This window comes from Fukomys damarensis, unplaced genomic scaffold, assembly GCF_012274545.1.
Source record: "Fukomys damarensis isolate Sample0158 unplaced genomic scaffold, DMR_v1.0_HiC HiC_scaffold_17, whole genome shotgun sequence".
Classification (NCBI taxonomy): Eukaryota; Metazoa; Chordata; class Mammalia; order Rodentia; family Bathyergidae; genus Fukomys; species Fukomys damarensis.
Genome location: NW_022900929.1, coordinates 7155969 through 7167817, shown reverse-complemented (window position 1 = coordinate 7167817; position 11849 = coordinate 7155969). Strand labels below are relative to the sequence as shown.

General features: G+C 56.9%; 1 protein-coding gene across 1 annotated transcript in view; it reads right to left on the bottom strand.

The window, feature by feature from the left end:
• Pdgfa (platelet derived growth factor subunit A) overlaps window positions 1-1130 on the bottom strand; it is a 17333-nt gene extending 16203 nt beyond the window's left edge. Inside the window, exons 1-3 of the mRNA XM_010635802.1 lie at window positions 1105-1130; window positions 845-950; window positions 120-454 (exon numbers count right to left, since the gene is read on the bottom strand). Coding sequence (XP_010634104.1) covers window positions 120-454; window positions 845-950; window positions 1105-1130 — 467 coding nt within the window. The remainder of the gene's footprint in view (window positions 1-119; window positions 455-844; window positions 951-1104) is intronic.
• Window positions 1131-11849: the final 10719 nt, after the last annotated feature.

The following is an 11849-nucleotide window of genomic DNA, read 5'->3' as shown; positions in this document are numbered from 1 at the left end:
CTCCATAAAAGGAGGGGGGTGAGTCTCTGAGGAGAAGTGGGGCGGGTTTAGGGGCGCGTCTGGGGCACTCACCTGGCTGCTGCCACGCGCCCCCGCCCAAGATCCGAAGCCTGGGGCACCTGCTTGAGGAGCCTCCACCCACATTTCGAGGTGGGAAGGAACCCAGATCCGAGAGGGGGCTGCAGCCTGCCTCATCCCCACCCTGGGACACCTCGCCAAGTCCCCACTCCCTCGTGAGATGCCAGGCCGCGTCCTGAGCCGGGAACTGGGCTGGATGGAACGAAGAGAAAGGAGCTGCTCCTGAGGAACCCCTGGGTTCTGCGTCGGAATCCACGGGGCGCACAGAGCGCCACCTCCGGCCAAGGCGCAGCACCGAGCGCGTCGGGGCGCGGTGGGAGGGGGGGAGCAAGGCGCAGACCCGAGTCCAAACGGGGCTGGACGGCTCACTCCGCACCTTGAAAAGGAACGCCCGGGTCGCTGTGTATTGCACCCTCTTAGACAGGTGGGATTACACCCCGACGACTAGCCCAGGAGCTCTCCTTCAGGGAGGTGTGCTGCGGGGGCTGGAGGGGGGAGCGTCTTGTCAACCCCAAAGCTAGACGGTGTAGGCCCCTGGGAACTAGGAGACGCCCGGTGGGTGGGTCGGGAGCAGAGAATTCCACCCACCCAGCTATCACCCCCATCTCTTGAATTAACAACGCCCTTCCCCCTCGGGCCACGGCCGCCCACCCTCCGGACAAAGGCGCAACTCCGGGAGGGTCTTTCATCCCTAGCTCGGTCAAGGCATTTCAAAGGCGGAGTCTGGAGGGCGCTCTGGGGGCGCTTGTCTGCCCCCCCCATATACCTGGGGCAGGTCCTCCCCTGCTCTTTCTGGAAGGCCCTCGTTTACTAGCAGTTCCACAGGCCTCCGCATTTCCGCAGCCCCCCACTCCACGTCCCCGCCGCTACCCCTGGTGGGGAGGGGGGTCAGGAAGGAGGACCCGGCAGACTAAGGGAAACTTGGAAAGGTGGAGAAGCACCTGAAAGCCCGGCCGTCTCTCCGGGTGGAGCCTCCTGCTGCTCTGGAGGGGCTCTCTGGAAGGCGGCCCCTGAACGAGCCCTCACCTTCTTATCCTGGGAGTTGTGCGCATGGTGACCCGCTCGGCCTCGGACTCCTTACGGGCAGAGGGGACGCGGGGACACCTTGGGGTTCGAGGCCCCCGTGTGACAGCGGACGTGGGAATCCGGGAGGATGGTCGCGTTGCATTTCGTACAGGATACCGGCCCGTCCTCCCGGCCCCAACCCCCGCATGGAGCCGCGGGTTCCTGGGACCCCGCCTGGACTCTGCTTCGATCTGCCCACCTTACCGGCCTGGTGCTATAGGGGCGCCCAGCTGCAGTTCAAGGAGGGTGGGGAAGATCGGGGACAAGGAAAGAGGCGCCCTGGGCTGAACCCTGGGGCCAAAGCCAGGCAGAGCCTGGGCACATCACCCCGGAACGCGGGAGCTGCGGGGCGTGCGGCGCAGGCATCTCTCAAATCGCCGGCAGCTATTAAAAATAAAACCGCGACACGTCGCCATGGCGACCACGACAACAGCAAGAGCGAGGGTGGTAACTTGGGCGGCCGAGCGACAGACGCCGTGGCGGGGAGTGGGGGAGCTTGGTCACACCGAGCCCTTGAGCCCCCGGGCGCCCTGCTTGGGACTGGGACCTCGACCCCCCACCCCCCTTTCCCAGGCCCGGGAAGAAGTGAACCCCTAGACACCGCTTTCTGCGAACTGGAAATTGAGACTCAGTAGGACAGCCCGCTCCAAGAGGCCACAGGCCTGGATGAGTACCACGCCACGTGGGCCTGCCCACCCCCGTCAAACTACAGACTCATTTCACCTCAAGTAGGGGGTTGCTGTGTGAGGAGGGATGTTCTGGTTTGGAGTAGCGGATGGAGAGGTACAAGCAGAGCCAGCGGGGCCCGCGGAGTCCCTTGTGCGGGGGCCGCAGCACCTGTCCCGCCCTACCCGTAGTGATCCCAGCGGGTGGAAGGGATCACATGCTTCCTTCTGGCTGGGAGTCGAGTTTCACTTCCAGCCGCTATTAGGCGGTTCACACGGTTCACTGCAAACATTTGATAATGAGGCTAAATATACTTTGGAGTTGGAGGAGGCGTGGGTGCCGCTGCCCGAGCGCGTGGGCGCGGCACTCCGGGCTCCTCGGGGCATTCCCGCCCAGTCCCTGGCTGAACGAGCGCGGACTCCGAGACCGACAGCAGGCTTGGTGCCGGAAAAATCTCTCCCATGCGCTCCTGGCGGAAAAAGTTTGGCCCTATCCGCAGGCGCGTGTCCGGGAGACTGTGGGCCCCAGAGGTCAGCCAGAGGGACCCAGGCGGAAAAAGCGGGTGCAGCTAGGAGCGCCAGATGGCGGGACGAGGTACTGGTGTGAGAGAAAGTGTACGTGGCGGCAAGGAGTCCCGTCGCCCCCGGAGCCTATGCTTCCGGCAGACCCGAGGCTCCTATGCACGCCCTGACCTGCCCGCGGGCGCATAATTAAGGTGTCAGGTGCACCAAGTGGGCCAAAAGGGGGGCCAGGCATCCTTGGTGACCGGCCGGGTCTGCATCTTTCTGTTTCCCTCCAGGTACCACCCAAAACTCCAGGGAGAGGGGTGGCCTTTCCTCCTGAACCTAGGGCTTTGTACCTATGTAGGTAGCCCCGCTTCACCTTGTAACCACCCCCAACCCATCACCACTCACACTGGCATGGCCAGTGCCCTTTCCAGGACTTGGCACTAGTAGTTGCAAAATTATTGGGGCCATTGTTATTTTAGGAGTAATGACTGATGCTTGCTGCACACCTGGGTTGTGCCAACCTGGTGCAAATCACTTTTCCTGCACAATTTCATTTCCCACTCATTGCAAGCCTAAAACATATAGTGAGACCCCTCTGGAGGAGGGACATTTGCAGGCTTGTAAGACACCTATCACAGGATCTTCCATGAGTACCAAAATTGGAATTCCTGATGTGGTGAGGGCTTATGGCCTGGACTGTGAAGGCAGATGTTGTCCCCTAGCAGTAGGGCTGACCCACCAGAGCCCATCCCAAGGTGCTGGGGAGGGGAGGGGAGAGATATCCAAGTTCTCACTTGACCTTGGCCTCATTGCTGTGATTTCTCCCTAGCCTGCCGTAAACTCAGTTCCTTCATCTGGAAAACAGGGGAATAATAGCTGTCACCCTGTAGGGGAGTGTCTATGGCAGCTCAGCTCCTCTGTCCACGGAGAAGACCTGGCACACACCTGGGACCCTTGCCAGTGTGACACTGGCCTGCTGTTTGGGTGAGGCCAGCTGGATGCTGAATCCAGGCTCCAGCCCCAGTGCCAGAGCAGATTTCAGGACAATTTGTAGTGATGAAATACCGTCCCTTTATCTCTGGGCAAGGCTTTCTTAGTTCTGCACAATTAATCCAGAAGCAGCTTAGCCATGTGGGCCAGCTCCTTGAAGATCAAACGTGCCTAGTGCAGGCGTTAATTAAGTCATTATCTCAGGCCCTGAGGCTAAGGATCAGGCCTTTCCAGTTCAGGCTCCCCAGAAGGGGAGATAAGCTGCCAGCAGGGTGGGAAGCCACTCTTGATGTTGTTTTTCACTCCCTATTAAGTATTTTTATTTTCTCATTTAAATACACAAACAGAAGTGAAGTTTAAAATAGCACACAAGCCTACAGTCATCTTGTGAATATTTTTTTGAATGAAAGACCTATGTTAAGGGACACATGGTGGTTTCAGGAATAAAGTTAAAGAGCCTAGCTCCTCTCCAGGACAGGAGCACCAGCCAGGTGTGTCGTCAGGCATTTAAATAGCTGGTCAGAATGCAGACCTTAGTTTAGTGTAAAGGTCAAGCATAAAATTCCTCATTAATAATTTTACCCTAATTACAGGTTGAAATGATGGCATTTGGGATATATTAAGTTAAATAAAATGTTATTACAATTCAATTATCTTGTTATTAGTTTGTACATTTATTATTTATTCATTCATTTTGACAATACTGGGAATTGAACCCAGACAGCACTGAGCTACATCCCCAACCCTTTTTACGTTTTTATTTTGAGGACTGGGGATGTAGCTCAACGATGCCACTGCCTGCCTTGCAGAGTTCAATCCCCGGTGCAAAAAAAAAAGTATTTTGAGATAGAGCATCCCTAAGTTGCCCAGGCTGGCCTTGAACTTGTGCTCCTCCAGCTTCAGCCTCCCAAATCACTGGGATTACAGGTGTGCACCACCATACCCAGCTAAAATGACGTGTAGGTCACATGATATTTCTGTAGGACAGTGCTAGTTTCAACACCTAGAGTGCATAGCTGCACAGTAAAGCCAACCAGACTAGGACACCAGGGAGACGACAAACCCTGAGAACCTCAGGAGGGGGTAAGCATACAGGCCACCTGCCCTGCCTACACAGCCCTGCCCTCTCCAACCTCAGCCCTGTGTGACCTCAGCATGCTTCGTGGCCTCTTAGAAACTCAGCTCCCTCCTCTATGACAGCCAGCATTCATGCAACAGATATGTGCTGTGCACTGGGCTGAGCTTGGGTCACAACATAGTAACAGACCTTCATGGAGCTCACAGTCTTCAGGAAATAATGAATGACAAGTGTGTGCCATTTCAGATGTCTGGGAAGGGAGACTTGGAGAAGCAGGCAGTTTGGTAAGATGTAGGCCATGAGTTCTAGGCAGATGAGCAATAGCAAGTGCAAGAGCCCTGAGGCAGGAACCAGCTTGGTGAAAGGGGATGTTGCCCTTAGGAAACGATGGGCTGGAGAGGCAGATCTCAGGGGCCTTGAGACCAACGTACAGAATCTGAGTTTTATGGGTGAAGCCACTGGAGGGCTTTGGGCAGGGAATGCAATGTAATAGCTATCTGTCAAGATTTCTGCACACTGTGAACTCAGGAAGGGCTCAGCAAGAGCACACAGATTCAGTCAGCATTGGTGCCAGCACTGCACCATGGGGCTGGCTGGGCACTGCTCCCCAGCCAGTCTGCTTCCTCACAGCTAAGCTGAGTCCCTTTCAGGCCAGCCGTGGGTGCCACGTGATGTCACGGCCACCTTATAACATCAGGCTCAGCTGTGCCAAGCCCAGCTGGCCTCCAGGGGAGGGGATGGGGACCCCACCAGGACAGAGAAGCAGCCAGAGTTGTAAAGGACCCTTGTGCTTATTCCTGGAGAAAGGACCATGGGAGGCCAAAGGCAGCTGCAGGGAGCTCGGGCCCCTTGAGTCCCAGTGGAGACACAGCCAGAGCCCCATGTTCTTAGCACTCACCCATTCCCATGGTAGAAACACTCACTCGGGGACCTACGCCAGGCACCAGACTGCGGTCACAGTATGGCTGGGAGGAGCTGCACCCACCTCTAGGTCAGGCCCTTTAGGCAGCAAGAGGACAGACAACTAGACTTAATCAGCCCACTCTGCAGTCACCAGTGGTCCCTGTGAGTGGCCACCAGCGTTCCCCCAGGGACATATCCTTCCTCCTTGGGAACTCATCCCCTGCCCTGTGGGCAGGGTTTTGTCAGAGCCTGGACCAGCTCAGACTCTGCCCGTCCCATGTCACCTGGGCTGGTTCCTCCATGGGTTGGGGTAACTTCACCCCCCACCCTGTCCACTCCCAGCATCCCTGCAGCACCGACCCCCCTGAAGGGACAGTGCAACTCCAGCCCTGGGGACACCACCCTCCTGTCGCCTGCCACATGCAGGCCCTGTGAGCCCTATAGAACATTGGCCTCTGGGTACAAATGGGCTGAGGGCAGCTCCACCCTCACTGTGCTTCACCTCTCTGAGCCTCTAAGACCTCAGAGATGAAAAGGGACAAAACAGCAGAGTGGCTGCCGATCAGGGTGATCCGAGGCAACATGGATGACAAACTCAACCTGTGGGCAACCACAGCCATGTCATGATGGCCCAGCGTGAGGACAGACACACCTGGCATACCGTGTGACAGCAGCCCTAGGCAGGCACCGTCAAGGTGGTTACTTCTGTAGGACTTGATGACACCTGCTCCAGTGACCCTCTAGAGCAGTGCATCAGCCCTCACATACTCAAGTGTCACCAGGGTCATAGCCGCCCCTCAATCCAGGAAGCCCAAAATATAACACAGCAAACTGGTATGTGTAGTGGACTGACGGTGAAGTTCTGGACATGATGGCCAGAGATGGCCCCTCACCACTCCCAGCTATGGCAGTGCCCCAAGTGCACTCACTCAGCAAGGACATGCTAGGCACCTACTGTGTACTGCATGGGGACATAGAAGTGAATAATCAAGCCTCAGCCACATGAAGCCCTCCCCGCAGAAGGTGGAGATAGGTAAGGCACACAGAGATTTAACCTACCTACTTATAGTTCACCTGTGTCAGCTTTTGCTTGCAGCTTCAGGGAATGGAAATGCAACTCAACCTGCTTCTACAAGGAGGATTCAATATGAGGAAGCTCAGAGGTCTGGCTCCTCTGAGGTCCACTCTGATTCCCTCAGGGTGACCAGGTGACTACCAGCAGACCTTACCCAACTTGTCCCACACCTGTGACTGTCCTTCCTCCTCCTGGACACTGGCTGCCACTCCCCTGGCTCCTCTTTGTCACAATGAGTCTGTGCCATGCCCACGATTCTGCCCTCTCATCTGGAGCCCAAGACCCCAGCTGGCTGCCGAGCACTATTGCCTGGGTGCTACCCAAACAAAGCCACCTTCAGGCAGCCCAAGCAGCTACCTCCTGCTTCACAGCTGCCCTCAGTGATGCCATTGAAGGAGCCCTGTCTTAGAACTGTCCTCAGAGCCTGCTCCCTCCCATGCCCATCAGCATATCCTCCTGCTCATTCAGCCCTATCTGCAGGATGGGTCACAGGAGGGCATAAACATCTGACTCGGGTGCTGTGAGGCCTCTGAGCTTCTGCCCACCAGGGCTGGCTGGACACCCTCAGCCTCCTTTCTAGAGGAGAAAGGGCCCTGCTGGGGAGAGAATGAGTCCTCTGGATGGTGGAGGCTCCAGGGAGGGGAAGCCTGGCAGGTCACTCTCCTGCAATTCCCCCCCACCCCCACTCTTCCCACCCTGCACCCAGGCCAAGAATGGCCCCCGCAGCCACCACCACCACCACCACCACCCACCACCACTACCGCAGGGGTAGCCTCAGGGGTCTGAAAAGAGAGAGACCCTGTCCCATGCATCCAGCCTGGCCCCAGGAGGGCCAGGCTATAGGATTTGGAGCCTGGGCTGATCTGTCAGCTGTGTGATGACCTGGATGTCTCGAGCCCTGTCTTCAGGATGTCAGGAGTGAGCAATCCTGGGACTCAGGGAAAGCACTTAGGACACACCTGGAGCTGTGGGCCCCTGAACTAGCTTGTGGAGCTGAGAGCGGTAGGCTTGGCCAGAATTGACACGTGGCCCTGTTCCTTCTAAATGGCCCACCTGCCAGGGTACCAAGGGCCTCCGAGACCAGGCAGCCAGGACACAGCCAGCCCTGCCTAAGCTCCAAGGCACAGGAGGGCCAGAGAGTTCCAGCTCAGCTGCTGCACCTGCCCAGTTAAGTTGCCCAGAGGACATCTTGGTCCAGGGCCAGGAGGAATATGACAAGAGCTTCCAGAGGAGGCTGAAGGATGTGGCCAGACAGCTCTCCCTAGGACAGGAATCTTCTCTTCCCACCTGTCCCACCCTTCCCATCTTCCCTCTCACCCGAGGCAATCCTGGGACCTTCCCCACTCCCCCACTGCAGCAGCTCAGAGGCGTCACTAGTCTGGAATGCACTTTCCATTCTCCTCCCCCTTTCCCTCCCTCTCTTCCTCCTCTTCTCCCCTCCCCTCCTCCTCCCCTTCACACACCTGACCCAGCCAGGCCAGACCCCAGAACCTGGTACGCCTGGCACCTCCTGCCCCCAACCCCCACCCCTGATGGAGAGGAAGGAGACGGATTTCCTGGAAACTCACTCCCAGGCCTTCACCATTCCCCCAGCCAACTAGAGGGGACAGACTTGCTCAGCGGGCAGGGTCAGAGGGCCACCAGCTGGTAGCCCAGAGCCCAGCTCCAGCATCCTCATTGTCCTCTCTTGTCTGGCTGAGCTCCTGCCCCTGGGGGCCTCCCTCAAGGTGGGGCAGCAGGACTGAGGGTCCCTCCTGCTATCTCTACAGGGATTCCTCCAGAGGGTGAATTCTGTGGCTCTGGGCCCTCTACTTGGCAGTGAGTGTGGCCAAAGTTCAGTGAGGGTTGCCCTCCCCTGGCCTCAGGTGGGTTGCCACGATGGGTCAGCAAGAGAAATACCCTGGACATCCCTGGACCACATCTCCCACAACACGAAGTAAGGCCCACCTGCCACTCACCCTGAGTGGGGCCTCTACCTATACACCTGAGAGCTCCCACACTCCATTCCTGTCCCCTACCCCACCCAGCACCAGGGCTCTGCAGCTTGGTGGCCCTATACCTGTGAAGGTCTCGCCTAGCCTTGGGACCCTCAAAGATAGTCCCTGACTTCCTGCCTGCCCCAGGACCAACCCAGACTGAGCCCCCCAACCCCTACTTTATTTCACACAGCTCTGGAGCTGTCCTGCTGCCCCATTGTCCTGCTGGCCTTGGTGGGGCTATGGACTGCAGGACAGATATAGCCAGGCTTCCTGCCAAAAAGAAAAGAAAAACCCTCCAAGGAGGCTCACTGAGGAGAGGCCTACACCCCACCTGCAGCCCAGACCCTGTGGTCCAGACTCCACAGCTGATACATGTAGCACCTGCTGGGCTTCTGGCACCAGCCCTTCTGTGAGTCCCATTAACCCCACACTCGATTCCCACCCTGGAGGAGGAGGTAAGGGTGAATGGCCCCATGACAGCCTTTGCTGGTCACAGGGCAGAGGAAGAGAGACAGGCCATGACCTCTCACCCTATGCTGCCTCTGCCAAGCCCCAGGCTCCCCAGGGAAATCTCAGGAGGTGTGGCTGTCCTGAAAAGGAGCCTTAGCCAGGTCCAGGGTTGGTGCTGGGCCCATAAACAGACTTTTATAGCTCAGGACAGGCAAGGCAGGCACAGCTGTGGGGAAGGCCCAGACCTAGCTCCTTGGGGGCCTCTGTGCCATGTGCCCATGAGCTCCCCTCTGAGCCCAGCATCTTCTTCTGTACAATGGGCCTTATAGTGGATGTGGTGAGTGGATTCGTGGGACAGAGCCTCAGGGCACTGGGCACCAGTCCAGGTGGGCTGCTGCTCTGTGGGGCTGAGCAGAGGCTACCACTTCCCTGAAGGTGAGCTAGAAGGGACAAGGAGACATCAAGGTCACACTAGTCCCTTTGCCTGGCAGCTCCCCGAGGGCCTACCGAAGGACTAAAGGAGTGGGTAGGCGGGTAGGGACCAGAGGGGTGCCACCTCACCTCCAAGGACATCAGGGTCACCTTTGTAGATAGCTCACTTTGGAGCCCCTCCACATCAGAGAGAGGGCCAGTTACCCTCTCTCATCATGAAAACATCCCTCCTGGTCCTAGGTCACACTGTGGGAGACTGGGCACAGGTGGCAGCAGGACCCACCTCTGAAGAGGACACTGCTGCACACCATGAAGACAGCATCTGACTCCATGTGGCCAAGAGTCAAGCAGCACCTGGGAACTCTCACTGAGAACTTAGGGGTCCAGGACTCAGTACAGGGGAAGGCAGGGACACAAGGACAGCTCTCCAGGCAAGAGGGCTGCCATGCTGAGCCTTAGGCTCCACAGCACACACTAAGGAAAGAAAGCTCTGGTCATGATGGGTCGTTATGTCTGGCAGTAGCTCTGAGTCTGAGCTTTCTCTGGTCAGACTCTCTGTAAGCATGCTATGAGCACAATCTCACTTCACATTAAAACCTAACTCCAAGAAGCAAAAAGAATTAAGATGTGTTATGCACTCATACCAACTCCCCACGATGAATGTAACCATACACCACAAATATGTACTAATAAACATTTAAATAAGAGCAACTACTCCTGTTCCTATTTTATATGTGGGACCATCAAGGCTCAGAGAAGTTAAGGAACTTGGCTACTGCCACACAGCTAAGAAGAATGAGAATCTGAGGTTGAGATGAGTTTATAATCTTGTGCTTCAAGCTGCACACCTCAGGCTGGCCTTGGTGGGGCTATGGACTGCAAGACAGATACAGCCAGGCTCCCTGCCAAAGGTCCTCCTGAAAGACACCAGCCAGATTTCTCCATTGAAATCCACCAGGAGGTAAGTGAGGGGCTGCTGGTATAAACTATCAGGGAAGTCTCTAGTGGGATGACAGGGCTCTGTCCTAGGGGGAGCCTAATCCCAGAGCACCCTCCTGCTAGGAGCAAAATCGGGAGATGGCGCTTGGGGGAAATAACCCAGTGATCTCTGCCTGGCAGAGTGAAAACTCCCCTGTATGTACCTGTAGGATCTCTGTTGAGTAGGTCCTATGCAGAGCTCCCGAGGGCCCTGGTGGCCCATGGCACACATGGCCTCTGTCCATAGGTCCAAAGTAGGAGACTGAGGGCCTCCATATCCTTGGGGTGCAAGTCAGAACCAGATTAGATGAGCTTCAAAGGGCGAGGGATCCTCTGACCAGTGGGTCCCAGAAGTGGGCAGAGTCAGACTCCAGCCTCCTAATTTGGTCACATCCCTAGAGACAAGACTGGAATGGAGGAGGTCAGCTTGGTGGGGGCCCTTGGGGAGGGCAGGGGTGCCCGGAGCTCAGAGGCAGCCAGATTCCTGGGGGCTGGGCACAGCAGCCTGGGATGGTCAGGACATCAGGTACAGATAAGACCCCCTAACCCCATTCCCAGGTGAGAGACCCCTAACCCATGCCTGCATGGACCTTGCTGCCCAGTGTAGCCATGGGGGCCAGGAGGGAATTGCCCAGCCTCAGCATGAGTCACCATGGTCTGGCTGATTCACAGATCTGGGGGAGGTGAGACTGAACTGTCCACCGTCTGGAGGCTCTGGCCAAGGTCATCATCCTGGCTGGGTCTGTGGTGGGCCCTGCCCAGCTGCTTCCAGCCAGTGATGATCTCATCTTACCACCCGACTTGGCTGGTGGTCACGCCCATTTACAGATAGGAAAGCTGAGGCTGAAGGGTTCAGGTGGGAAGCCATATAGGGCAGTGCCGGAGACAGAGCTGGGGCAGGCTTAGCCAAGTCACTGTGCCTTGAGGGGCCGGCAGAGGGGGAGTCCATGGAGACTGCCTGTTTCTGGACCCAGGGGAGCATCTGTCCTCTCCAGTCCCTTGGCCAGAGCCTGAATCCAGGAAATGAACTCTGGGGAGCTGACACCAGCTGTAAGGGCATGTGGGGGGCTCAGAGCCTCGGGAATGGGAGGACCAATGGGGCCATGAGAGTTCCTAAAGGAATGAAGGCAGAGAGGCACCTGGCCTGCCAGGAGCAAAGGCCAGAGCAGCATGGAGCCAGCCAGCATGCTCAGGCTAAATCCTGGCCTCCTTGCCTCACCTGCAGAGATTGGACCTGTGGCCCCAGCTGAGCAGGGGGCCTAAGACTGAGGGCCTTGGTTTCCTTTTCTGTCCCTTCCATGAGCAACAGCATGGCCTCCTACCTGGTCTGCAGAGTGGCCACAGGGTAGATATGGGCTGGAGCAGGCATGAGATGAGGAGCCAATGTTCTGCAGGGAGAGGCTTCCATCTGTGACTCGGACAATGGCCCTAAGCTTTACATTTAAGAATGGCTAAAATAGGGGCTAGGGATTTAGCTCAGTGGTTCTGCTGCCTGCCTCATAAGCGCAAGGTCCTGAGTTCCCAGTACCCCCTCCCCCAAAAAAGAATGGCTAAAATGATAAATTTTGTGTTGTATGCATTTTACCACAACAAAAAGAAAAACCCTATTCAGGAATGACTGCACACAAGAACTCCAGGCCAGAGAG